Source organism: Mastigoproctus giganteus, chromosome 7 (genome assembly GCF_048544385.1).
Source record: "Mastigoproctus giganteus isolate SK-2022 chromosome 7, ASM4854438v1, whole genome shotgun sequence".
NCBI lineage: Eukaryota > Metazoa > Arthropoda > Arachnida > Uropygi > Thelyphonidae > Mastigoproctus > Mastigoproctus giganteus.
Genome location: NC_143581.1, coordinates 3299169 through 3326615, shown reverse-complemented (window position 1 = coordinate 3326615; position 27447 = coordinate 3299169). Strand labels below are relative to the sequence as shown.

The 27447-nt window shown below is 41.4% G+C and overlaps 1 protein-coding gene across 1 annotated transcript in view; it reads right to left on the bottom strand.

The window, feature by feature from the left end:
- Positions 1-27447, bottom strand: part of LOC150082438 (T-box transcription factor TBX20-like) — a 104827-nt gene that overhangs the window by 51341 nt on the left and 26039 nt on the right. The window contains exon 2 of the mRNA XM_090378610.1: positions 26738-27092. Coding sequence (XP_090234736.1) covers positions 26738-26946 — 209 coding nt within the window. The 5' untranslated portion in view covers positions 26947-27092. The remainder of the gene's footprint in view (positions 1-26737; positions 27093-27447) is intronic.

The window sequence follows — 27447 nt, the reverse complement described above, 5'->3', positions numbered from 1 at the left end:
AATGGTTAAATTATAAGCTGTTTTTAATGGAAGTAATGTTTGATGTTTATGAAAACCGCTATGCCATCGACGTAGAGCAAAAGTAAAATGTTTTTAAACTACACCTGCGTTGCTATTTAAACTATCCCGACTTGACTGCACTTATCAAGCGTTTAACTGTGTATCTGTTTAAGAAACTGATATCGATATATCTTATTACCTCCACATTTCACTTATTTCATCTTTTCAAATCTGAAAACGCAATCTCGTCCTGAAAACTGAGTCCAAATCGCTTCGTAAACGGTGCTCGCGAAGCTCCCAAGAGCTGTCCGCGAAACTTGTTAAGGGATAATAGATTATCATTTTCAAGTCTTACATTTCATCCCGATTGCCACTCCGATATCAAAGCACTTGGAATTCGGAATACCCATCGTGATATTGGAAACGATTTCAGTTGGCTTTCGCGTGTTTTCTTGTTAAGGAGTATCGGATTCAATGGAAAAGACAAATCAGTTCGTCGAATATGACCATTAAAAAAAACCCAAAGAAGTTCTCAGCGACATAAATAAAGATTTTGAGTAAATAAACCAACTGCGCAAGTTTTGGTATTTGCTAATTGAAGCTATTACGTGTCTAATGCGCGTGGATATTTGGGAATAGAGCGCATGCAGTGCTCTGCATAATGGCTCGGTTGTGGCCGGCACTCCAAATTCTTAGTGTAGAGCAACAAAGTCCACTTTCGCCAATTAAAGGAGACAGCTCCAACTTTACTAAGCGCGGGGGAAATCTGTCGTGTGCATCCCCAGATCCCACGGTTGCCATGGAAATGACATGCTTACATCACTGTCACGAAGATTTATCCCCTTTCTGCGTATCTTTGCGAAGATCGGAGACTTCTGTTTGTTCGAAAGTACTCCTTGGACTTGTTCATTTGATTGTTACACAGACGGGGGTCGTGACAAATCGAAATACACGAGGAGGAACTGGAATAATTACTGCTGCATCTTATCAAGGGCACTTCCCCCAATTTATTTGATTTGTAACTTTTCAAATTCTCTCTCTTTCTCTCGACTGATTAGATTATGACCCTATGTATTCCGAACTTGTCTTTCTCTGGGGATTGTACCACACTCTGGGTATGAAAACTGGGGAATCACGATCCTGTTGTAACCAATCGCATGTTCAGTATGAGAAAATATTTTTCAACTCTTTGTTCTGTTTTATGTGTATTTGTTTATTTTATACGATCTTATGTACACTCACTGCCCTAAACATTAGAAACCTTTTGGAACTGACATCAACAGATGGTTAAACGTACGGTATATAAGTTCGAGTTCCTTGGTATCAGATAAATACCGTGCACTTTTCTGGGATTTCACAGTCGATACAGGAGGTCTTGTTCAGTTCTGTGGGGAAGATAGGCGATCTTTCTGATTTTCAGAAGGGTTGGAGCACGTTTAACAGGAACCATAATTGAGAAAACAAAGATCATTGGGGTGTAGAAAATAATCATCTCAAACTATACAATGGAAGACGAAAGGAGAATGCAGCTCTAAAAGGAAGAAAGTTGGTAAGAAAGTTGAAGAATCTGAGATTCAATAGTCGCTAAAGCCACTTATTTTTGTAAAAAATAAAAAGAATCGACTGGAGTATGCTGTCAATGCCTAAACTGGACTATGTGGGAAAAGATCGTGTGTCTGACGAGTCTCGATTTTTGCTATTTTTCACCAATGATTGGGTGAAAGTGTGGAGTGAATTTCATGAAGCCACGCATCCTGTCCACCACTTAAGCAGCTGGATATCATGGTGATATTATGGTATAGGGTATGTTCTGTTGGTATGGAGGGTGAGCTCATACCGTTAGCAGGATACCGTGTTACCAGTGAATATCATTGCATACCTTCACCCTACACTGCTTCATTTTTACCAAATTTTTGCACGGTGAATAAGTTGCTTTCTCGTCTTGAAAAACGAAAACGCAACTATTCACCGTGCAAAAATTGTGTCTGAATGGTCCGAGGAATATTCACATTCCCAAAATTTCCATCTACCCTAACCTGTCGCCTAATTCTCTAGATCGGAATCCAATTGAGAATGAAGGGAAAGTTGCTGGCTTCACGGTTCAGGATGTTTGTCAGCTCTTGTCAGATCTTTGTCAGCTGCTGACCACAGTACTCCAGTTAATTGATCAAAGCGTGGTTTACCTTTGGTAAGAGTAAAATTATTGCTTTATGTAATATTAAAGAAGAATATTAAATTATTATTAAAATGAATTATTAACATTTTAAATAATGATTAAAAAAAACTCTCTTGCATAGTACAATGGCTACGGTCGCGCTCCTTCCACACCTTTTGAAAAAGGCTGGTTTTGAATCTCTTGAATTTTTTTGGACTTTTTCACAATCCGTCTCGGGCAAGGGAACGCAGTTAACTAGAAGGAAAATGAAAGACCTTAGCAAATAGTCAAGCAGTCAATAAAGTTTATCCTCACACTCTGGGAGTCATTTGGGACGAGAAATTTTTCCTTCCAGCAATTTCACCAACGTGAAAGCCAAAACTTATGGAGAGATATGGGCGAGTGGAGAGAAGTTAACTGGCATCAGCGACAAGAAATCCATAATCCAATATATTGAAAGACGTCTCCTGCGAATGTAGCAATAATCTGGTCTTCAGCGCCAACTTCTCAAATAAGTAAATGTTTCAGACTCGAACAGGGCTAAAAATGAACCATTGACAATTCATAGATGAGCCCTGCCCTACATACCTCACGTTAAATTAAGCTACGAAAACTTCAGATCGTGGAGACAGAATTTCACGTATTCACTGAGCTAATTAACTGGACAGATCGACGCTCCCTCCCTTGAGGGAATAATTACACCACCCGGGAATGACACAGGTTGTAACCTGAAACTGCAACTTCGCCCAAGTCTAATTAACCATAAATGCCTGGAGCATACGTCTTCCAAAACAAGTTGATCTCATCAACAGAATGAACATTCATCCAGGGAAGCGTTGTAACGACGCCACATACAGAAGGAACACATTTAAAGTATACGCTGAGTGGCCACTGTATTAGGTACACCTGTTCTTTTGTGATATCCTATCAGGTGTCAACAGTGCTGGTGGTGGCGGGCGTGTTTCCGTGGTGCACATTGGGCTCTTTAATTCTAGTGAAGCAAAATTTGGGTACTAATCGTTGTCTAGAAATTGTTTCCGATTAGGTGCCTATCTTCCTGGCTGCAGTGTGTCCATTTGCGAATGGATACACTGCTGCCATGTCACAGTGCCGCGCCCTTGGAAGAATTCAACATGATAATGGCTCATTATCTTGTTCAGTTCTTCCTGATGATGATGAGCTATTTCAGAAGGACAAGATTGTACAGAAATGGTTCCAGGAACAAGACAGTGAATTCAGCTTACTGTGCTGGTCTCCCCAGTCACAGATCTCAATCCAATTGGGTACTGGTGGAACGTGCTCTTCGGAGTGGAGATCCGCAATGATCCAATTTGCAGCAACTGTAGGAAGCAATTGAATCAGTATGGACAGGCACCTCGGAACGCTTTCGACCTCGTTGAGTCCATGCTACGACGAACCCAGGCTGTTCTGAAGGCCAAAGGGGGAGGGGGACACCTACTCGCTATTACGTAGGTTTACCTAATAAACTGTTCACTTAGTGTATACCAAATTGTGATCTACTGAACTAATACAATTACAGCCTTTATAATCCTCTCCAAGAAACTAACCGAAAAGGGAGAAATTTTTCACCCTCAAGTTTTCCCTCATGGATGGACAAAGTGCAAAACTTCTTTTGCTTCCTCCACTTTGTAACTCTTGCGTTCCATCCTGTTAGAGTATACAACACAGCGGGACATTCTATCCTGTCAATTAACTGCTGCTCTTTAAGAATTCACATTTGTGTTGATTACATGACACGCACAATTTGTGCAAGGGTTCTGTATATACAACTAATAGAAGTATGAAAAATAGCTGGCCGTGTAATCTCTTGAATCATATTATTCTGACAAATGTATGTAACTGTACATCCTACTAGCCAATTACTGTAAATTGTAAAACCCGTTCGCCTAATAGAAGGATTGTGTAATAATAAAATCCGTCTAAATTTAAAAAAAAAAAATTATTGTGACCAGTAATATTCCTGCATAGAGTATCCAAGGCATGCTCTGTCACATTGACTTCTGGGGATTTTGTTTGTTCCATGATGGCCACATTCTCACTATAGAATACCAAATCCTAAAATGTCTTAATCACAAACCCGGAACGGTGCCCTTTGAGAAACGTCCTTCAGATCCACTCCCACACACAAAGGTATGTTTTCGCTGATGGCAAGCTAAACAACACCTGTTGTACGTTGGCCGGCATTCGGGGGGGGGGGCTGAAAGTACCACATTTGGAACCATATTATTAATGATTTAAAGTTACATTAAATTGTTAATTCCTGAGCGTTAAATTTCTAAAGAATCTAAGTTGCTGAACTTATTACGACGGTTAGTCCAACTGGGTTGGAGAAGAGAACTGCGTATCAATTAATCGAGTTCCTGGCCGAATTTTTATTGAATAAATGCAATAGTAGTAGTAGTAGTAGTAGTAGTGGCACATGATGCAAGAAAGCAAGTGTAGGAGCTTATGCAGCATCAGCCAAAAAAAAAAAAAAAAAAAAAATCATCACGCCATTCCCTCCAAATGCCTGTCCAGTTCCTCCTTAAATTTATTTAACCTATCAACTTCCACAACGACAGATGGAAGTTTGTTCCAGCAATTAACCACCCGCTGGCTAAAGGCAAATTTCCGCACATCTATTCTACATCTGTCCTTTCTTAATTTGAACTTATGTCCCCGTAGGTTCGTAATCTGAACAAGTGGAAGGATCCCATCAGAATTCAGCGTGCTCAACCCATTCAAGGCCTTATAGACCTCAATCAGATCACCGCGCAGGTGCCTAGTCTCCAGCCACTGCAATTTGCAGAACTTAAGCCTCTCTTGGTAAGAGAATCCCTTCATTCCCCTCACCAATCGTGTTGCTCTTCTCTGTACACGCTCAAGCAAATCTACATCCTTCCTAAAATGAGGCCTCCAGACCTGTACGCAGTACTCAAGGCGTGGCCTGACCATTGCCTTATACAGAGGGACAATCACCTCCTTTTCCCTGCTAGCAAAATTCCTATATATCATTGACAAAACCCCATGACCTGCCCTAGCAGCCTGTCTGCATTGCTCAGAAAACTTCATATCTGACTGCACAATTACTCCCAGGTCTTTTTCATTTTCTACCACCTTAAGTGTAGTACCACACAGTTGGTACGTTTCTCTGGGGTTACTTCTACCCATATGCAGTACTTTGCATTTGTCAAGGTTGAACTTCAGTTGCCACTTCTTAGCCCATCTGCCCAAATTATCTAGATCCTGTTGCAGTAGCACACTGCCATTACTGTCATTAACAACCCTGCCAACCTTTGTGTCATCTGCAAACTTCGACATTAAGCCTGATATACCTTCATCAATATCATTGATAAATACACAAAACAACAGTGGACCCAACACCGAACCCTGTTGGACTCCACTAATAACATTAGTCCATGAAGAGCAGCACCCATTGATTACCACCCTCTGTCTTCTCCCACTTAACCATCCTTTTATCCATTGTAGCAACTTACCCTTAATACCATTCTGCTCCAATTTGTACAGTAGTCTTCCATGCGCAACAGTGTCAAAAGCTTTCCTGAAATCCAAGTATATGATATCAAAATTATTTTTCGCATCCAGTTCCTTTGTGACCACATCATAATAACCAATCAAATTTGTCAGACAAGACTTTCCCTTAACAAACCCATGCTGTGTTTGAATTATTGCTGCAGTCTTGTCTAGATGATCCTGCAATGCATCTTTAACCAGTGACTCCATTATTTTACCCGGAACAGAAGTTAAACTAACTGGTCTGTAATTACTCGTGTCACCCTTCGATCCACCTTTGTGAATTGGGGACACATTTGCACATCTCCAGTCCGTGGGAACCTCCCCTGAGTCCAAGGATGCTCTCATAATTATGGCTAAGGGTTTGCTTAGTTGCTTTGCCGCCTCCTTTAAAATAACTGGATAGAACCCATCCACCCCAGGTGCCTTTCTTATGTTTAACTTCAACAATTTCTCCTCCACTTTGCTCTCAGTTATTACAAAATCATTAAGCACACTGCTACAATTTGATAACCTTCTTCCATTTTCAAACTGTAATAATTCCTCACGTGTGAATGTAGATGCAAAATACTCATTCAGTTTGTTTGCTATCTGAGCAGGATCATCAACAGTCGAACCATCGATGTCAAGTGGACCAATCATATTCATCCCCTTCCTTTTAGAGTTTATATAAGTAAAGAAATCCTTGCTGTTTTTCTTAGCATCCTTTGCCAAAGATTTCTCGTAATCCGCCTTCGCCTGCCGAACCTCCTTTGTGACCTGATTACAGACTAGCTTATATCTGCCACAGGCTTCTGCGTCACCTGATAATTTATATGCATCCCATGCATTTTTCTTCTCTGTCACGAGTCTCATTAGTTCATTTGATAACCATTTAGGCCTAAACCTTGAACGATATTTCTTAATCGGTATATAAAGTCTAGTAGCTTCCACGATTAATTCCTTGAATGCTTCCCACTTAGAATTTACTGTTGGTAACATCGTCAGTTGATCCCACTGTACAGAATTTAAAAACTGTCTGAGACCACTGTACTCCCCTTTACGGAAGCAAAAACCCTTTCCTTTACCCCTGACGGTAGTTACCTCTTTGAGTAAATCCCACTTCAGCACACTGTGATCACTGCCACCTAGTGGTTCCTTTATCTGCAAATTCTTAATACACGAATGATCACTGCTGATAACCAGATCAAGAGTATTACTTTCTCTGGTTGCCTCTCGAACATGCTGCTGCAGAAAACAATCATCCAATAAATCCACAAAAGTCTCACTGGTGTGTGAGTGACCAACCCACAAGTTCCAGTCAATATCTGGGAAGTTAAAATCCCCCATTATAAGACATTCAGATTTACTGGCCCACTCTATTTCTCTGTACAATTGTTCATTGTACTCATTCAAGTCATTAGGCCTATAACACACTCCTACTCTTATTTTTCCTTTCGCAGTGCTTATCTCGCACCAAACTGACTCAACAGAGCACTGTTCATCTATATTAACTGGGTGCACTTCCTTTGATTTTATGTTTTTCTTAATTAACAGCATAACACCCCCTCCCTTTCTGTCCTGTCTATCCTTTCTGTACACATTGTACTCCCCAAATTCCAGTTCTGCATTCCTTATATCTTTGTGACACCACGTCTCTGCTATCCCAACAATATCCGCCTTTGATGTCTTGACCAACACTTCAAATTCATCAAATTTATTTACTATACTTCTAGCATTGGTATACATGCAAGCATACATGCTCCTATGCCTATTCCTGGTTACCCTAACACATCCCATATACCCAACTATTCCATGATGACTGCCATCCGTCCCTGAAACCCCCAACACCCCTCGCTCCAGGTCGCTTCTTATTCTAATAGAAGTTGTGCAAGAATCGCCTTCACCTCTGCCTGCGGTTACTGTTAAACTATTAGTCTTTGTATCCCCCCAAACTAGCAGTTTTCCGACCCACCTAACACTGCCTCGATAGCATCAGCAAATATTCTTGCACCCTTTCTATTTAAGTGTATCCCATCCCTGTAGAAGCAATCTCTCCTATTAACAAGTACAGTCCAGGCTGAAAAAAATTCTACCCCTTGAGCCTTGCACAATCTTTCCAGGGCCGAACTGATCGACAAGGCTCTCATCATATACTCCCTCCTATCGTGTCTGGGCAGAATTGCAGACACTTTCAAATTCAACCCTATTTCACGGCTTTTTTTCAACAGTGACCTGTACTTGTTGAGTAATTCTGCCGGTCTCCTACTCTTAATATCATTAGTGCCAACGTGTACAACTATATCACCTTTTGTGCCCTTGAAAGATGATATCCGCTCTACAACGTCATCAACCTTTGCCCCTGGCAGACATACCCTGGTCCTGTTCCACCTATCCTTTTTACAAAGGATGTTCCCCGTTTCCCTGACAATAGAGTCACCAACAACAACTAGTTCCTGTGGGACCAGCGCATTCTGCCTTAGGGGTTGCCGCTGTGTTGCGTGATGACCAAGTGCAAGCTCTGGCGTTGATGTGGGCAGCTGAGAGCCTGATGGGCCCCTCAATTTAGTTTCTTCGAGGGCATCCACCCTGTCCTTCAAGCTCTCATATAGGCCCATAAGAACGCTGAGTTGTTGCCTGATTTCGATACACTCCTTGCATCGCGCACACACAAAGACATCCCCCATGGCAATATCATGTTCCGTTCCAGAGAGTTCGGCAAACATTTCACAAGTTGCACATTTCTTTAGGCTGTGATGCGTTGGAGAATTGCCCCCCTCAGTTCTCCCCCGAGTCACAGCACTCCTGCCACTTTGTGCCCGTTGCTTTGCTGCTCTAGTTTGGGGCATGGTAGTTTAAATTAATAAAATCAATAAATTAAATATCAATATTTATAGATAACTGCACGTCTTCAAAAATAATGACCGCTGTTTACACATTTTTCCCCATTTGCAAAAAAAATATCTTTTTGGAGTCGTTGATGCTTGAATTCTTATATTGTAGCTGCCATAACTTCTGCTTCACTGGACAATCCCTTGGTAAAACTAACGGCACGCCATGATGCCGTGGCACTCGGTTGAGAATCACTGCTTTAATGAGTTCTTAACGAAAAGAGTTCTTAAATTATTTTTATGAAGGTTGAGGCTATGGCTCTCTTTCAGTTTAATGAGTTCTTTAATTTGAGAGAAAAAAAAATAACAAAAATTGTATGATTCAGTTTCGGAAGGATTGCAAGTGTCTGGAAATGTATTCAGAAAATACTGCGCACAATGAGCAGGAGCATTGTCAAAGAGTAATTTCCACTCTGTCCATACCACAGATCAAGCCTCTTCTTTCTGATCTTTTAATAACACTTTTAACCTCCCGCCCTTGTGGGCACCACAGTTGGTATAATCACTGTCTTCCGTACACCAGGAGTAGAGAAGACCTGCGTTCGAATCCATTTAAAGACTCGATGGATTTTTACGGTCCGTTTTCACAACACTCGCTGACATAGCTGGTCTCAGGCGAGGGTTTTTCATCCGGAAAACAGAAGATACGCAATTTACAGACATTATATTTGGCGCAATATGTCCTAAGTTGTTGGTGCGCCTAAAGAAAACCAAAGCCTCGAAAAAAGAGCTTTGTGTTGCGTGCGGTTATTTCGTAAGCGGTGCTGAAATCGTTTTCTTTTTCTATTTATTTGTGGTGTGTGTGTGTGTGTGTGTGCTCGAGAAGGATTGTTGTGTTAGAGTGAAGTTCAGTGTTCGAACCACTTCTCAGAATGTTCAGAGCGTGCACTTCACATTTGTTTATTCGAGCCGACCCAAACTAGGCAACCCCTCCGATTCTCCATCAACAAACTGCATAGCGAGCGATTAACCTCTCAGATCTGCGCCCACCCCCTTCAAATGATCACGATGACAAGGGAGATGGGCCGCAATAATTTTAATGCGGGGTTCGGGGTTCATGCTGCGTCTTTCTGACTTCAGCATCGCTCTCATTAACGCTGGGTCGGTGCTTTGGGTGGTGGTGACTGGGGTCAGCTCGTTCTATGAAAACAATGCCGTAAATCATGACACTTGGCGACGCTGCGAGATGTTCAGGGGTCGCATTAAATCACGTTCAATGTGGGGAAGGTTTCGCGGTGTCCTCCATCTATCTGTTCCTTTCTACCTTTCGCTCATTCCGCCTTTATCGCCCTGTCCTCCGCAACAAAGCTCTGTTCTTACGGTTGGGCCGTACGCACGTGTCTTTAGGGTGGCCTCAACGAGCGAGAAATGCCACCTTCGATATAGACAGCCTGAAAAGGCATCTACTAAACCACGTATTGGATCTAAAATGGATTCCAATTTTTCCTCTCGTAGCTACAGTTGAAGAAAGTACATTTTATGACGTGCAGACTAGCGTGAAGAACTGCAATCCGTTTCTCTATTCTCCCCCAGTGACCTTTAGAGGGTGTGCAGCGAGAATAGAATATTCTTAGAAACACATTTAAGTGTTTTCTAATTTTCCAGGTTGGAAATTGAATTCAGTTTTAGTATCAGTTGGCTTACGAGTTGTGCTCCCCTCCCCCTCCTCTTGTACACTTGCGTACAGAAAGAGGGAACAGAGGTGAAACAGAGACAGAATAAGCGAAGAGAAGGGAAGTGGAAGGATTCGACCCGCTTGGTGGTCCGTCTGCAATGTATATTCAATGGCTCCTCGTGCGCTGGAGGTATCCCATTAACGCTGCTGGCAGTCGCATTACAGGTGTGAATTATTGCCCTCTGAGCACGTAACTGGGGAACACCCAACGTCTACAGGGTGCCATAGTTGCTCGTGAAACGGACGATGCACGAATTTTGTGTGGAGTCCTATAACTCTGCTCTCTGTCAAGCGTTTGGACATCGAATTAACTCTTCCAAAGAGTCAAAACTGGTGCGTACAAGTTCTCGCGAGGATTGTAGTTGTAATATTTGGCTCTTAATGTAACCCGGACTTTCAGCGCCCCCACGGGTACGACTGCGCATGTACAACTGACAGCTGTGCAAAATTAACGGGTTAAACTAGGATGAGAGTGTTGGCGAAAGTCGCGAGCCTCAAACGCCTTCGTGGTGCGCGTTATGAATGAAATTATTGCGTTAACTTGTTACGAGTAGCTTCGAAGAAGCAAAAATATCGTGCGTCCATGGGACCAATGAGTTGCGTTTAATGTTTTGGCACTTTTCTAAGCAGTAACCAGGTTTTCACAATCCACGTTCAATTATTCATTCGGCCTTCTTTTACTATTAATGTTGCCGAGCAACCAATCTGTTCTTTATTCCTGTCACGAGACAACAGGACACTCTACGTAATAGCTTCTTATAAAGACACCTCAGAAATACCCTCGCTTTTTAACTAAAATACAATTACTCCCTCCTACGTACAGTACACATTTTATGCGCTAATTATCGGAATTTTTGTTTGTCTCTTATCTGAATTACTTTCTTCAAAATCAGTAAGATTCGGGTCCTAAGAGAACTTCCTTTGAGAGCTAAGGTTTTCAGTAGTGTCGGCATATAATTTTATACCTCAACTAAAACATTATCTTTTTCTGGTGAGATGTTGGAGAGCTGACAAATGCAAATACTGCAATTGAAACCTTTTGAAAACGCATTATTAAGACATTAAACATTGTCGAGCAATCTTTCTGCCTACAGCATCCTAGCCCTCCATCCCGTGCTGAACCTGAACATCTCAGGTGGAATATTCTTTTCGAAAAACTCAGACCATGGGGTAGAATCTTCTTTGCCCCCCAAGATCTATTAGATCGACTTCTGGGAATTTTTCTGGTTCTGGAAGTACGCTCTCTTTAAATTGGTACTGAATGTCCTCCCTAATCTGTGAGAACATGCAGTACCAATTCATTGTGTCACCAATTAGTACAGGCATAATACTGTAGTACGATGTCCAGTTAACATGCTGGAGATCCATTTCAAACGGGTAATCGATGAAGGAGTTGGTATGCCTGGATCAGAGTCCTTCTGTGAATCCAGCAGTCTCAGGGTCACCCTTCTGTGAAGTATACGACATTTCGCAATCAGGGTCAGACAGATAACGGTTATTTTGTGCGAACCACTCGAGGACGGCCTCGTGTGTTTTTGAGAACTGGTTTCACACTGCGTTTACAACGCTGCAAGCCGCATACAGCAACCTGGCCACTTTGCTTTAGCTTCCAATCTCTCTAATACTCTTCACTTCAGAGTCATTCAATCATTAAAAATTCACAGTGACGTCTATCTTGAAATTGATAATAAATTACGTAGATTTTTTTTATACTCCAAGATGGTCACATAGAGTCAGAGGAGTTTACAAGCTACAAGAACAGTACCATATAGCAGTCACGTGACTAGAACCACTGTAAATTCAAATGGCTGTACTCGCTATACTCTCGCATTTGACCACTCGGCTACAATGGCCTTAAATAGCGCGACTCCAAGCACCGAGGTTCGAAAAAGTAGTTATTTTTATCTGGTTACTTAGTTTGCATGCTGTAACAGTTGATGGGAGGGATAATTTTTTTTAAGGGGCGCTATTGGTGATAACAGTGGTGAAATTATCATACTGCGAATTGGGGGTTGTCGGAAGGCTGGTTTAGTATGGTTTTTAAAGATGGTGTTGGGCCACTGGACCAAATAGTCACCAGTAAATTCCAGCCTGGGGAGATCTTCCGAGAAACAACCTCTTAGGAGGAGTTAGTCAACCGCATTATGCTCTTCAGGAGACACTTCCCTGGCAGAGGCAAACTTCGAAACGCGCGTGACACTAGACCATCTCAGCCATTCTGGGCAACTCTTAGATCTTTTCATACTAAAAGAATATTAGTATTAGTAGTGGCAAGTAATGCAAGTAAGCGAGCTCAGACAGCATCATAAAAAAATAATAATAATAATAAATAGTAATAAATAAATAAAAACTAACCACATCATCTGTTTATCACATCTATTAATTTGCCAAATCCTTCCCTAAATTCAAACTACTCACGTCCACAACACAAGATGAAAGTTTATTCCCACAATCAATTACTCTTTAGGTGAAAGCACATTTTCATTCACCTGTCTTGTTAACCATCCTTTTTCAATTCAGATTTATGTCCTGTTGTGTATTTAGTCAGAGGAAGAGTAAGGATGCCATCAATATTTTTTTTTATTCATTCCCTTAAACACTTCAGTGAGGACACCTCACAGTTGTGTAGTGTCCAGACGCTGCAGCTTGCAGAACTGAGCCTGTTAACTGACACTGGGAACGCTGTCAACAAGTTGCGCATCGGATGTACCTAAAGCATGATCTCGTCGAGGGTGAAGTTGTTAAAAGATTCTGGAAGCTGGAGACTAACGTCCTCCACAACCTATAGCTAAATCAAAGACATTTTCCCATCCCCTGGAAGACCGCAAGTTTAAAAAATTTCATGAAGAATCCTGGTAAGTTGCCTTCTGACCCTGCTTATTATAGGCCTATTTGTTCTTCTCTCGAATTTCGGGAAGGGGCTAGAATGACTGTTTAACTGTTCCTCCTTACCTAACACCTTCGAGATCTACATCAACGTGCATTTGTGCAAAGTAGAGGGGGCCATGGTCAGTGTGATTAGCTATCAGAAAAATACCCCAGATAAATTCCTGCTTGGTCTCTTGGTGAACCTCGTGGGGGGGGGGGGGGACTTTGATTCTGGTGAAAGCGTCCTCGAGAGTTTCAGGAAGTCTAAGGTGTTCAATTCTATTTACATATTTAGTATTGTCGGAAACTGTTTTTTAGGACCAAAAACACCAGGTTGATAGAACAGCAGAAGGGGATGTTCATAAGGAGCTATCCTGGGTCCCACTCTAAATAGGCTCTTATGTAAACTATTTGATTTAAGAAACGCACTCTCACTGGAATAAGCCTGTAGGATGAGGAACACGTTTATGCGACTGTCCTCATACGACTATAACCAATACACTGACCTCATCAATTTATAAGAAATTATGAACTTCACCTCACCTCAACGCAGCGAGATCTAGCACTTTTACATTTGCCACAACGGTGTTCATATGCAGAACCACTCTTCTGACAATTCTTCGAACACCTCGCCCATTAAACCTCGACTAGCACTCCGGATCGTACCCCTGATTACGTTCTTGTTGGGTTTTAGGAGCATCGGCGACTAAGGCCATGTTGCTCTGTAAGTTGCGTGTGTTCTGAGATCGATTTTCTGTTTGCTGGACGATAAACCCGAGTTTCCGGGAGAAAAAACCATGCTACCCTCGCTAGAGACCGACTAACCCATAAAAAGGCCCATAAAAATTCCTCACGTCATTGACTGGACTCGAACTCAACTATGTCTGGGATGTATCGGAATTGGTTCAAGAACAAATTTTATGTTTTTATTTGATACGTCCTTCATTTCCAAAGATCAGTTTGGTTTCTGGTCTGAACACGACACCCAGGAGGCCTTAGTTAGAAAATGCGTGTTCAAGATTGTTCTAAATATCTGTTGGCAATTTTTGTCGATTTTTCAGGGACTTTCGCCCTGCTATAGTGGCCGAGTTTATTCGCACGACTGCGAATTGTTGGCCATCCTATCTCTGTATATAGGTCCTCTCATCTGGAACCTTGTACTGGACGAGTGGCTCCTTAAATCCTTTCTGAACAGTCTGTGCGGTAGTACAGTGGTCATAACCATCGTCCCACCCATATCAGGTGGAAAAGGTCCTGTTTCGAATCCCGTCAATGACGCAAAGGACCTTTATGGGTTTGTTTTTTCACTCCGTGGCTGAGTTAGTTCGTCTCAGGCGAGGGTAGCATGGTTTATCTCTCAGAAACTAGGGTTTTTCGTCCAGCAAACAGAGAATCAATTAGCTGGTTTTCCAGTTGATCGATCCTAATAAAGTGGCCAGAAACAGCAAAATAACAATACTCACACACATAGTGAGCAAACATGATATTACACATATTATGAAACCCTACTGAGATTCGAGAATACTTCAGCATTCAAAATAAACCTCCAAAAGACCAAAGCAGTGAATTGGGAAGTGATAAACGAAACAGCCTTCCAGGAGGAATCGACACAAAAAAACACCTTTCTAGTATTCGGAGTAATCTTGGGAATAAGTGGAATGTATATAACGAGCAATGGGAAAATATCTACCAGAAAATTGAAGAGGTTTGTTTATGCATGGGTACTGCACAAACATCATTTCTTCTACCAATGTAGTTTGAATGCATCGTTTAATCAAACTACCTTGGTAGTAGAAATGATGTGCAGTACCCATTCATAAACAAATTTCTTCATACTCTTAGGCATTTATCCAAGAAATATTTTTTAGATTATACCAGAAAATTGTTTAGAAAAAATAGAAGCACTACGAGGAAGACATCTGTTGCAGAGTTAGCAACCAGTATTTACTCTCCAAAATGCAATTCATAATGGCAAACATCCTATGCTATGGACAATACGTCCACAAAATACACAGAGAATGTGCGAAATTTGCCTGGGATTCAAATCAATGAGACGAATAACAATTTATTCCAAGTAGAAGCAGCTGGACTTAGACTGATTGGAGTTCACCTGAAGACGCTAATTCAGAGAGCGAAAAGCCCAAAGAGAGCCTTCAAATATGGAGCGAATATGTACTATTCTACAAGCGGAAAGCGTTGCCAAATAATTTAATGTCTACCTTCCAAAGAGTCACGAAACGGACATTCCACATGCTGAACGAAATTGCAGAGGGATGCAGTTCTGTAGAAAAGAAGCAGAAGTGGAAAAAAAAAAACTAAAAATGAGGCCGGAAGCCATCTATGTAATAATTTGCTTACGTCTCTCTGTCCGCAATGCTTTTTGAACTTGAATAACTGAAAGACTGAACAAGCTTTTCACCTGATTCCTTTTGCAGTAGGTTTTTTTAGCAGCAAAATTCAGGAAAAATAATTTTTTCGACCGATTTTCTAATCCTGAGAACTGATTTAGCTCCCAATGAAACTAACTTGCCGTTTGCTTTGAAAATAAGACAATTTCTTAGCTTTCGTCATCGCAATCAACAAATCTCAACTACTGCCGGATTATATCACTTCAGATTCTTTTTTCCATTTTTAGCAGTCACCACCGAGATTGAAACCATGAACTGTACAGTAAAGTTCCTTTCATTTGCATTTAAGATGTTATAATAAATTGGAGTGTACACTGCCCTGCCATTAATCTGTACACCCCTCCATTCATAGTTGGTCACACGTCCTACCCATGATGCTTGGGTAGGACGTGACCAAAACTCTATGCTCGTATAGAGTTTTGGTCACGAGCATATGACTATATGCTTGTAGGCCTTCGAGGAAACTGTGGTGCGATTTTGAATACAAGATGTCGATATCGATGGAGTTACTAGACTTTCAGAGGCATAAGCAGTCAGGATATACGGTGCCATTTCAAAGGCTTTGAAGTCGACGATTGGTGATCTGAAAATGGAAGAAGACTAGTTCTAAAACTCACGAAATGACCCAGAACACCTCCGAAGCTGACAGAACGTGATAGGAGAGCCCTGAAAAGAATCCTCTGCTCGAAACGTACGTCAACGTTTTCGTAATTCCCTAGTGAGACAATTGGGACACATGTTATCATCAGTACAGTGAGCAGGACACTGCATGATACCAAAGTTATGCAGCTGTTTACAAACCACTAATCACCCCGAATAATGGCAGATACCGTCTAGGCTGGGGTAAAGACTGACGTTCTTGGATCGGAGATCAATGGAAAGCTGCACTTTGGAGTGACGTGACGAGTCACGGTACATGGCTTACCAGTCAAGCAGTCATGCCTGGGTTTAGTAGATACCCCGAGAAGGCTACCTACGAAAATGCAGCGTGATGGTCTGGGACTGACTTTCATGATTTCACCCGGAGCCCATTGATTGTTTTGGACAAAACCATGAATGGTGAAGTCTAATTACGAGTCCTGGACCATAATGCGTTATCCACGTTGTGGTAGGATACGTCGGGGTAGGCCCATAATGTGTCAGCAAGACACATACATCATACCGCGTGTTTTGAAGGTCTGGTTTGAACATATTTTCGTCGAAAAGTTGGTTTGGCCATCCCAGAATCCTGACCTCAGTCCAACAGCGAACCACTGGGATGAATTAGACCATCTGGTGCGTGTGAGGAGAGACTGGCTGGCCAAAAACAGAGTTCTTCTGTTTAAAAAAATAAATACCAGACCTAATTAAAATTGTCTCAGTTTGACAGCAAAAGGTTTTTCACAGAGAAATTTGTATCATATCCTTTGAAACGCTGTTTCAAAGAGTATGATACAAATGGTAAGATAGCATGCCACCCCCTATATATAATCTACTGTCCAGTGTCGTTTTGTTCATATTGAACAAAAGGTTAGTGTCTCTTCACTATGGAGACTCATCGTTGTTATGCAAACAAAATGGCATTGCTAGGTTCGCCACAAAAGCATCACATCTCATAGCGAAAAGCAAAATTTCTGTAGCATCAGCTTTACACTACAAATAAACAGTCCTCTCCCATAAAGACTTAGAAACGGATCGTTATTTGTATGTAATGAGCTCCATTTTCCCACTGGCCGTTTAAGGAAATGTTCCTCATTCGTGCGATAATGCTGTTGATTTGTAGTATATGGCAGAGGCAACTCCTGGAAATTTACTTCACGTGATGTTTGATGCTTTCGTGAGCTACATACGGAAATGGTAACCTTCTTTTCATCCTCATTAGCATTATAATGGCTAAATGATGCAAGGAAGCAGACTTTCTGAATCTGTCAAAAAAGGGGAATATAGAAGAAAAATTCCTAATCATTTATAGTTTCCCCATCGCCAAAAAGTGATTATGACTATCCAGTGCCGCTTTGAACTTGACTATACTCTCCCCATCAACCACCGTGGCAGGCAATCCATTCCAATGATCTCAACACTGCTGTCCCAAGGTAAACTTTTCATGAAACTATTCTTGTTATTCTCTAAAATAATTTTTTATTTGTGCGTCCTCAATTTTATTTCTTCTTCCACCAATCTGGTAGTTCTCAGTGGAATAAGTTACTTTACAAAACAAAAAGGGTTTGATTTGCAATCATATCGCATTTAATTAAAAAGTGTCCAATTTTCAGTTGTTTTATTCTTGTTCTTAATGAAGTTAGTATTGAGGATAACGCAAATGTCATTGAAATTCAGCACTGGTATTTACCAATTCCTCCCTGAAATAATTTCGACAGATTCTCTTAAGAAGTATTTCAAAAATTCAGATATGTGCTTAAAAGGTTCTCATCAACCTCACTTTTCAAATATTAGGTTAATGACCGAAAACCAAGACGTGCAGTTGGTTCAATCATCTTTTGAACGTTCTAGAATATTGTTAGGTGTGGAAGAAACCTCGAGTCTTGTTTGTCCAGCCTCCATTGTTCAAAATTTAGTACTGTATTTAATATTTTCTTAAAATATATGAAATCTTTTTTTACTAGAAACAGTTTTTGATTTTTAATTCGTTCTTCCTTAAAATTGGTTGGTGTTACAGCAATATGGTTGCTATATTTGAATTCACCAACGTCAATGAAATATTAATGCTTTCTCTTATTTATTGATGTCTCTTCTTTTCGATTAATATCACTTCTTTAATGGAGTCACTGGTTAAAGAATTAATGCAGGATCATCTAGAGAAGGATGCACTAATAGTTCAGACACAGCATGGGTTTGTTAAGGGAAAGTCTTGTCTGACCAATTTGATTGGTTACTATGCTGTGGTCACAAAGGAACTGGATGCAAAAAATAATTTTAATATCATATACATCCTAACAGGATATTGACAGGATATCAAAAATGATTTTGATATCATATTTCAGGAAGGGAAGCTTCTCATACCCTCGCAAATAAAAGACTGTGGTACGGATCAGTATGGTATTAAAGGCAAGTTGCTGCTATGGATAAAGGCATGGTTGAGTGGTAAAAAACAGAGCCTGGAAATCAATGGACACTGCTCTTTGTGGACTAATGTTATTAGTGGAGTCCCCCCAAGGGTACGGTGTTGAGCCCATTGTTTTGTATATTTATCAATGATATTGATGAAGGCATATCAGGTTAATATCCTGTTTAAAGTTGATATAAAGGTTGGCAGGATGGTAAATGGCAGTAATGACGGTATGCTACTGCAACAGGATCTAGAAAAGTTAGGCAGTTGGGCTGAGAAGTGGCAACTGAAGTTTAACATTGACAAATGCAAAGTACTGCATATGGGTAGAGGTAACCCCAGAGGAATGTTCCAACTGTGTGGTATTACACTCAAGGTAGTGGAGAATGAAAGAGACTTGGGAGTAATTGTGCAGTCAGATATGAAGTTTTGTGAGCAGTGCAGTCGATGTGAAGTTTAGTGAGCAATGCAGACAGACTGCCAGGACAATTCTTTGGTTTTTGTCAATGATATATAGGATTTTTGTGGGCAGGGCTAAGGAGGTGATTATCCCATTGTATAAAGCAATGGTCGGGCCTGACATCTTGAGTACTGTATAGAGGTACTGGAGGTCTCATTTTAGGATGTAGGATGTAGAGTTGCTGGGAACGAGTATAGAGAAGGCAACGAGATTAGTGAGGAACGCAAAGGGTTGCTCTTACCAAGAAAGAGCCCTTTCTTACCAAGAAAGAGCCCTTTCTTACCAAGAAAGAGCCCTTTCTTACCAAGAAAGAGCCTTAAGTTCTGCTAACTGCAGCGTCTGGAGGCTAAGCACTCCCGAGATGAGTGTTTAAGGCTTTGGAGGATTGAACAAGCTCAATGCTGATGTGATTATCCTTCTTGCTCACACTACACGCATTAGAGGGCATAAATTCAAATTGAGGAAGGATGGATGGTTGCAGAATAGATGTGCCGAAGTTTTCCTTTAGCCAGCGGGTTGTTAATTGCTGGAACAAACTTTCATCTGTAGTTGTGGAAGTTGATAACTAAAAAATAAATCGAATGGATGGGTGAAGTGAGCAGGTTTTTTTTTTAAGGCTGTTACCGTATAAGCTTGCTTTCTTGCATGATATACCACTAATAAATGCTAATGGTAATGATAACATAATATTTTTTCTTGAACCACTTTTAACTCCTCGCTCTGTAGTTTATAAAAGCAACTCCTGTTCCCCGGTGCATAATTTTATATTTAGAAACATTAAATTTCCTTCGACATTTTTCAGGCCATTCGTGCAACCGACCTTAGTCATTTTGAAGCAAAATGGGATGGTTCTGATCCTTAATCACACAACCTAGCTTTAAATCATCAGCGATGTTTTGACAACTACCCCTCCCTCATCAGTATCATTAAGGTAGATAAGAAATTGTCCCAACATTAATCCCCGAGGGACTCCACTTACCACATTGAGCCACCTTGAGGTTCTGTATATTCATTTATGACTACTCTCTCTCTCTCTCTCTCCTATCCCTTAGCTAGCCTTTGATCAAATGAAGGCTCCCACCAGTAGTCCCAATTCTCTACTGAAGGTCGTCGCTTGCATCGAAATGTTTTATGGCTTCATCTCGACAGGAATGGTATTCCTTCTTATCCTGATGATCCTGTATCCTTAACAAACTAGTTTGACCCTAATATTGTTAACAGCTAATGTTAGTGTCTTTTTAACTGCGCAAATGTTGAACTTTATATTATTAATTGCAAGAATTGCTAATTAGTACTTCCTGTATTATTCCTCGGGTTAGTCATCATTAGTGGAGCATCACCCATTATAAATTTCGAGCAGAGGTCAATAACTAGCTCTGTCATCTCTAAATAAACGAAGCTTTCCTCGACATCATTTGCGCTGTTACATGATCTGTTGCAAGTTTCTGGCAGCTCAGATTTGATGATTTATCTGGAATTTTGTGAAGGGATATTTATGGTTTCTGCGCATCTTGAAACAAGAGAAAATCGGGTGAGGTAATTGCAATGCTGCGAGGCCCATGAAGTGAGTAACCGGACACCTCTTGACTCGATGAAATCGTTAATTTTCGCAATTCTCGGTAGCGACTTCGAACGAAAGAGAAAGGTTTAGGGGGAGGAGAGGGGAGGGGAGGGGGATGTAAATGATTGTAGTCCGGCCCTGGGAAAGAAGCGACTTTGAGTTATACGCATCATCTTTGAGGGAGTGGGGTGGGGGAGTTTTGATTACGTATTGCAGAGTTGGCCCGCACCTGTATAATACGCTAATGATGTACCACCCACAAGAAAACCAATCCCTTAATAGTGGTGCGTCTGCCAGCATCTCGCTGAATGAGAGAAAAGGGAAGTGACAGAGCAGGTTGAAAGTCTACTCTTGACATCCTCTTATCCCTCTGCAGGTGTCTGAACAAGAAATCAGCATCTTGAGCCGGGTGAACTCGTCCGCAAATATTTCTGCGAACTTCTTTTTATTTCCAACGAAGCTCTTCCAGCAACGTTTTCAACAAGCGTTGCTAATAAGCGCGAGACAGTGGATCATAAATTAACGAGGCACAGCGTGATCCGCCATCTCCATACTGTTGTAACTGTAGAAGGTCGGCCGTAAATCAAGTCGACCACACCGTCTGGACTTGACCTCGTGTAACGGGCTATGTCCGTATAATCAATAACCGGGGATGTCTTGGCAACATACCCACTGACAAATAAACGACTCGAGTAAATATTTTTGTGGTTTAAACTGGCGTGAATGGGGGAGGGTGGGATGTGGGGAATGAGGCTGGGTTTGATCGTTCAATAAAAGATTCGAGGCACTGGCGAGTCACGCATCAAACTGCGCTTGTATAATTGGACGCCAGCACGTTCGTGTAGTTATTGTTGTCTCCTGACGAGGGTGTTCTGCCAATTTAGTCACTTTATATAAATCACTTAGCGCGCAAACTTAGGGGATCTGTCCGTCCCTTTCTTTTGCGCTCACGTAACATTGTTCATCCGTAACGTATAATTCGCGTGTCATCATTAGACATTCGCCAGGCAGCACAAGAACTGAATTCGTTGACCCCTCCCGAAGTCAACTCCCCCTCGGTATATTTTCTCACACAGTTTACCCTCTTCCTACAGATAAGATTACTTGTTATAATATTTTGGAAGGGTATCAACTTGTTCTTTCCAGTACTTCACTGGGGTGATCTTAATTAGGTGCGTTACTTTAGGGGTGTGAACAATGAGCACCAACCTCGCGCATATTTCATAGGGGCTCATTGCGTGCCATTCTAGCCGCAGTCCATCATGCCATTCGCGTGATTCAGACACCATCCGAGAACAAATCCGATTGTGACAGTCACACCCCCCACCCTCAGTATAGGGAGTGTGGTATCTGGATCCTTGGGCAATGTTATCTAATCCTTAATAAGCTCCAAATACATAGATACAGTCCACCTGTCTCTTCAATCGCTGTTACCATCCTGAGTGTTGCGTTATAATCCATTGTCCGGAGAGGCCACTTTTAAGTTTATGATTGCTCGCACCAACTACAAAACAGTTGTGCTTTTGCGATTGACATCAAGTGAGACGTGCTGGTACACCTGTGCCATGATTTGTTTCTATCCGTACAGAATTTCTCTGGAACATGTGGACTGTATCGATTGGAAACATTCTGTTGAGGCGCTCCATGTTAGCCGATGAACGTCTCCTGAGCGGGGACAGGTTAACGCTTAATGGTCGCCTCATTTTCTTCTGTGGACCTTGAATGATACTGCAGCGAAGCCATTTTAATGTTCTGGTGAGTAGCTTCACTTTCTGTTGGATAAGATTGAATTTGGAGATTGATTTCGTTACCACCCTGTTCATTCAACTCATCAGCCAATGTCCCAAGCTCGCGATGTGCTCGACATAGTTACTTGGAGAGAGAGAACAAATAATTGATGAGTTCATGGCTACACAAGATAGAAGGTGTGGAATGCTAAACTGGGATTGATTCTGGCACCTACAAGCTCTGACCTGATCTCTCACATCCCAAGTATGTACTAGTCAGTATGGTTTAGAATTTAACGACAGTATCCACAGCAGTGAACACCAAACTCTCGCATATTTCGTAATGGAGATCATTGTCTTCCTCTAACCATAGTCCAATAGCTATTCGCGCGCACAACGTTCCAGTTGCGGAATCGCATCTAGATCGTTGCATCTGGATTTTATGATCCAGAATTCGATCATAAAATTAATATTCTACAAGAAATGGATGAATCCTTCTCAACAAGAAAGGTTGCAAGATGAACACCTCTTGTGATAAAGGCTGTGGTGGATTTCCAGTTATATTTGCTTTCAACTGGAACTCCACACCATAATTCGTCTTCTTTTAAGGGCTGCTTAATCACCGTCCACTGCCCTCAATTGCTAACTACGGGATTTGTGTTTGGGCAATGCATGCTTTTTCCACGAAGAGAATCTCAGAAAGAAAGTCTACGTACAATATGTATGCAAGGATCACTGCAGTTCATCGTGGACAACGTCGCGGCTGTCTTATTCAATATGGGAAAGGCCCGGGTTCGATTGCATTGTCAGCCTTTCCAGGCTGACTTCCTTGTTGCAAACAGAATAACAAATCGCTAAGAATAACTGTTCAATTCTAACTGTTCAATACTACCTTAAGAGGCAACATATTCCAGTGATCAACAACGCACTGATGATGAACTATTGAGATTAAGCTTTTGATTGTTTCTAGAATTTATATTCATCACAAGATAGAAGGTGTGGTTTCACCTGCCACCTCAAGTATACCAGACTCTACTTATTCATTTAAGGAATAAGTAGACAGAAGTTCTCACTGTTAATCCAATCGATCGTCGACTTTCAGATGACGTCTGATCTTTTGCAGAGGCAGTGCACATTAATTAAAACTATTCTTAAATAGTTCGTTCACAACCGCCAGTGAAAGTTGGCGACAGAGACGATGATAGCTTGTGACAACGGCGTTTAGTGACGCTAACCCCTGACCTATTCATTAATTCCACCGACACATCACAGGCCTAACTGCCTCCGCCGAGTGTCACCCGCTATCTGTGTCCCCACCCCACTTATCTGGACAAGTGACATTCGCGATTCCTCAAAATCATCACGAGCGCGACAGCATTTCGGATCTCACCCCTTCCGCGGCAGCACGTGCCAGGAAATCTGACGATTATCCTGAATAATTAAAATCTCCGGACGTAACTGATTGCGACAGGGTTAGCTGCGCAGTCGGCCCTCTGCATGCGGCCCCCGGATATCGGCAGAGCGACATCGCCGTTTGATACCAAAGAACGCCTTTTCTACAAACTATTTCCGATTGCTAATATTCGATCTCGTGATTTCTACGCTTGTTTGGTACACACGATTGCACATCCCCTCTCAATTTACTATTCAATTTATTATTCGATGCGCACGATGGTGTTTACTAATTAAGTGGTAATTCAGGTGGTAACCATGTCACGCGTGTTTCAAAGAAATAAAATGAAACACTAGACTCAGTGAGGTGGCGCGTTGTCGTGGTGCAATACGAGGTTCTTTGAATCTACATGAATCCAATTTGTTTTTTTAGCTTGGAGTAGTTCATTTCTACGTTTTTCAAACCCACATCCAAATTTACGAGATGGAACGTTCATTAATAAAATAAAATGTCTTATTTTTAATAATCAGTTACGCGCACTGGTCCATTGATCTCATCCCTAGAAGTGACGGCCAATTCCAGAGATATCGTGGCAAGTAAATTGCGGTCCAGTTACGAGTAGGATGTACTCGTAAAAGGTATGCGCACTCGATGATAGGTAGGTGGAGAATTGGACAAGAAATAGATCTTTCACGAGAGGCGTGATTGTTTGTCACACGGTGTTGAAATTCATTCTCCTGAAATCAGGAAAAAATGAAAGAATAAAAACCTACAACTTGGAATTATATTAAAATCGAGAGCGTTGACACTCTCCCCAGAAAGCGACCATTATGAAATTCGGCTAAGATGGAATAACTGCTCGAAGAAGCACGGAGATCATATAATACCATTCTTATGGAATTATGATCTTGAGATGATCTTCGCCCCTTCTGAAAGGGAAAAATGTAGTCCCTCGTTCTCTACATTTTAAACAACTTTCACGTCAGCTAATCCCTCCCCCCCCTCGTATCGAATACTCTTTCTGTACGCACAATCGGGTTTATTTATTTCAACTCGCTAACTGGACTTATTGATAAATGTGATTTGGTGCTTAACTTTTGGACACCATTGATCACCGGGTGCTGGCAAGATGGCTGTCTGAAAACACCGTCATTGGACTTCGTACGAGATAGGTGAACTACTTCGTTGCCTCTTCTTTAAATGTCTCGCTGCGTGCGACTGCTCATCCGCCAGGATTCCCATGTCCCTATCGTTCGCAGCTGACCTCTACATTGGGGGTAGGAACGAGGTGCACTCACTGTTCGAACTTTGTAAACACGACCGGGAACGACCGATTCTCTTTCTGGGATTTCTAAGTTCCATCACTTTTCGTATGTACTCAATTAGAAGGAAAGATAAGAAAAGCAAAACTGCATTCGTAAATGGTTTTCTGTTCTGCCATCAAATACAACGCCTAACATACACTCAGTGGCCAAAAATTAGAAACATTTATTCACTATCTAGTAAGGACACGTCTGCCCGAATTACAACCTGTACACGTCGTGCTATGGATTCCACTAGGTGTCTGAGGAAGTCCAACTCCAGATTTGACCGTTTTTCAATTGGGATATTTGTCAGTTGCTGTATTGTACCCGGGAGAGACTCGAATCATTCAGATACAATTTTTGCACGTGATTAGTCGCGTTATCATGAAAGAATCCGTTCAATACGGTTAAAAAGGAAGCATTGCAGAGCGAAGCGGAGAAAGATATTCATTGATGGTAACACGACTTTCTGAAGGTAGCACACCCTCCATACCAATAGAATAGAACACCATACGATGATGCACCTCTAGCCGCTTGAGCGTTGGGATAGAAAGCTTGATGAGGTTCACGCTGCACTTTCGTCCTGCCATTGGCGCAAAAAAAAATATAAATCCAGACTCATCAAGTCACATGATCTTTTCCACAGTTCAATCCTGGAGTTGATGGCACTACCCCATTCAAATCTTTCGATATTTTACAGAAATAAGTGACTTCCGCAACTACAAAATTCCAGGTTCTTGACTTCTTGCCGCATAGTTTAGTTGGAAGTGAGTGTTTCTTTGCCTAAATTGAATTTTTCAGTCATTTGCTGCACACTGGACCATCTATTCTGACCCACAATTTCGTGGAGTACCAATTTTCTAGCGCGTTTCTTCCTTTTAGAGCTGCCTTCTTACGTCGTCCACGCATTAAATACTTTTGAGATCGTTGCGTTCACCACACCAGTTGTTTTCTCAATTACGATCTTGCTAAGCGTGCTCCAACAATATCTTTTGAAAAACTAGAAAAATCCCCAATCCAAATGCAACTTGTATATGAATACCGTGGGTTTACTTATCTGCTGACTTCAGTTGCAAAAGGTTTCTAATTTTTTTGCTCAGGGAGGGTAACACCGTACTACTCTCGAGATTCCCAAATGCCTATTCACCCATTCTCTTTAACAACCCTAAAAACCAAGCCTATGCACCCCTTTCTGCGATGTCGATATGGTAATTTTGCCACTGAAGTTATATTAAAACCCAATTATGGACTGTTTGTTTGGTAAATTAAAAGTGAAGCTGATAATAATCTAAGATTGCTCTTTTGCATCTTTTGTAAAACCCCCTCTCCTTATTGCAGTATCATATAATACCCTACTGCCGTGATGGGACATTGCAGATTTTTGCAATGGAGTTCTTAACGATTAATTAAGAATGTTTAATGGTAATATTAAGAAGTTTAGAGACTGGATTGTTGGATGCCACGATCAACTCTCTCTTAATTTCGATTGGGATGACAGATCCTGGTAGAATACTCCTTCGGAAAGATCCCCATTTAATGCCAAGTTATTTGGCAAAGTGGTAGCTCTAGGAGACTGTTACCTCTTGAAGTTTTAAGGAATAATAGTTGTAATAGTTGTAATGAACAGGCCCTCGTGGAACAGAGTTCTGTTTGAATCGTGTGGAATATATTTGGGACAGATCGAGACACTACAAACACATTCTTTAGCTTAAATAAAAATTCTCTTCATCGCTTACCTTCCCGTTTTCGTTATGATCATCTCTGTGCCCAGTTCGTGGAACTTCTCCCACAAGTCCTTCGTTTCTAGGTGAGCATCGACTTTCAACAACTCCTCGCAGTTGCACTTGCCCACAATCTTTGGATTCTCGGGGATATGTTTCCCTTGACCAGCTTTGCTGTCGGTTTCGTGACTTCCTCCGTGCTCGCTGTCCGAACTGGTGACCATGGCAACGTCGATCCGACAGTTTGGATTCGACTCTTCGTCCGATGACGAAATCCGACCTGATTTCCTGTCTTCGAGAAGCGGAAACTTGGATGTCGCCACTGTCTCTATTAACTGTCCTGGACTTGTCGTTCGTTCAACCAGTTTTTCTGAAAGTAAAAAAAGAATAAGTTTATTATTACTATAATTATGATTTAGTAAGGTTTTGCCTGCACTGCCAGAAAGCAAGGAGGGCATTATACAAAATTAATATGCAACCATCTCAGAAAGATTCATATGTACATTCCAGATATTAATTAACAGATTGATGTATCATTTGTATTTTGGCAGATATGATAAGATGTTGTGCTTACATACTCAGGTAAAGATATACTGTGATTACACAAGTTAGGGTGGATTTAGTGCTCTTCGTTTTCAGGTATTTCTGCTACGTTTTTCTGTACAGTTTAACTTATAATTTAATAACCTTACAATGGATTCGTCCTTGTGAGCTGATTCATCTCT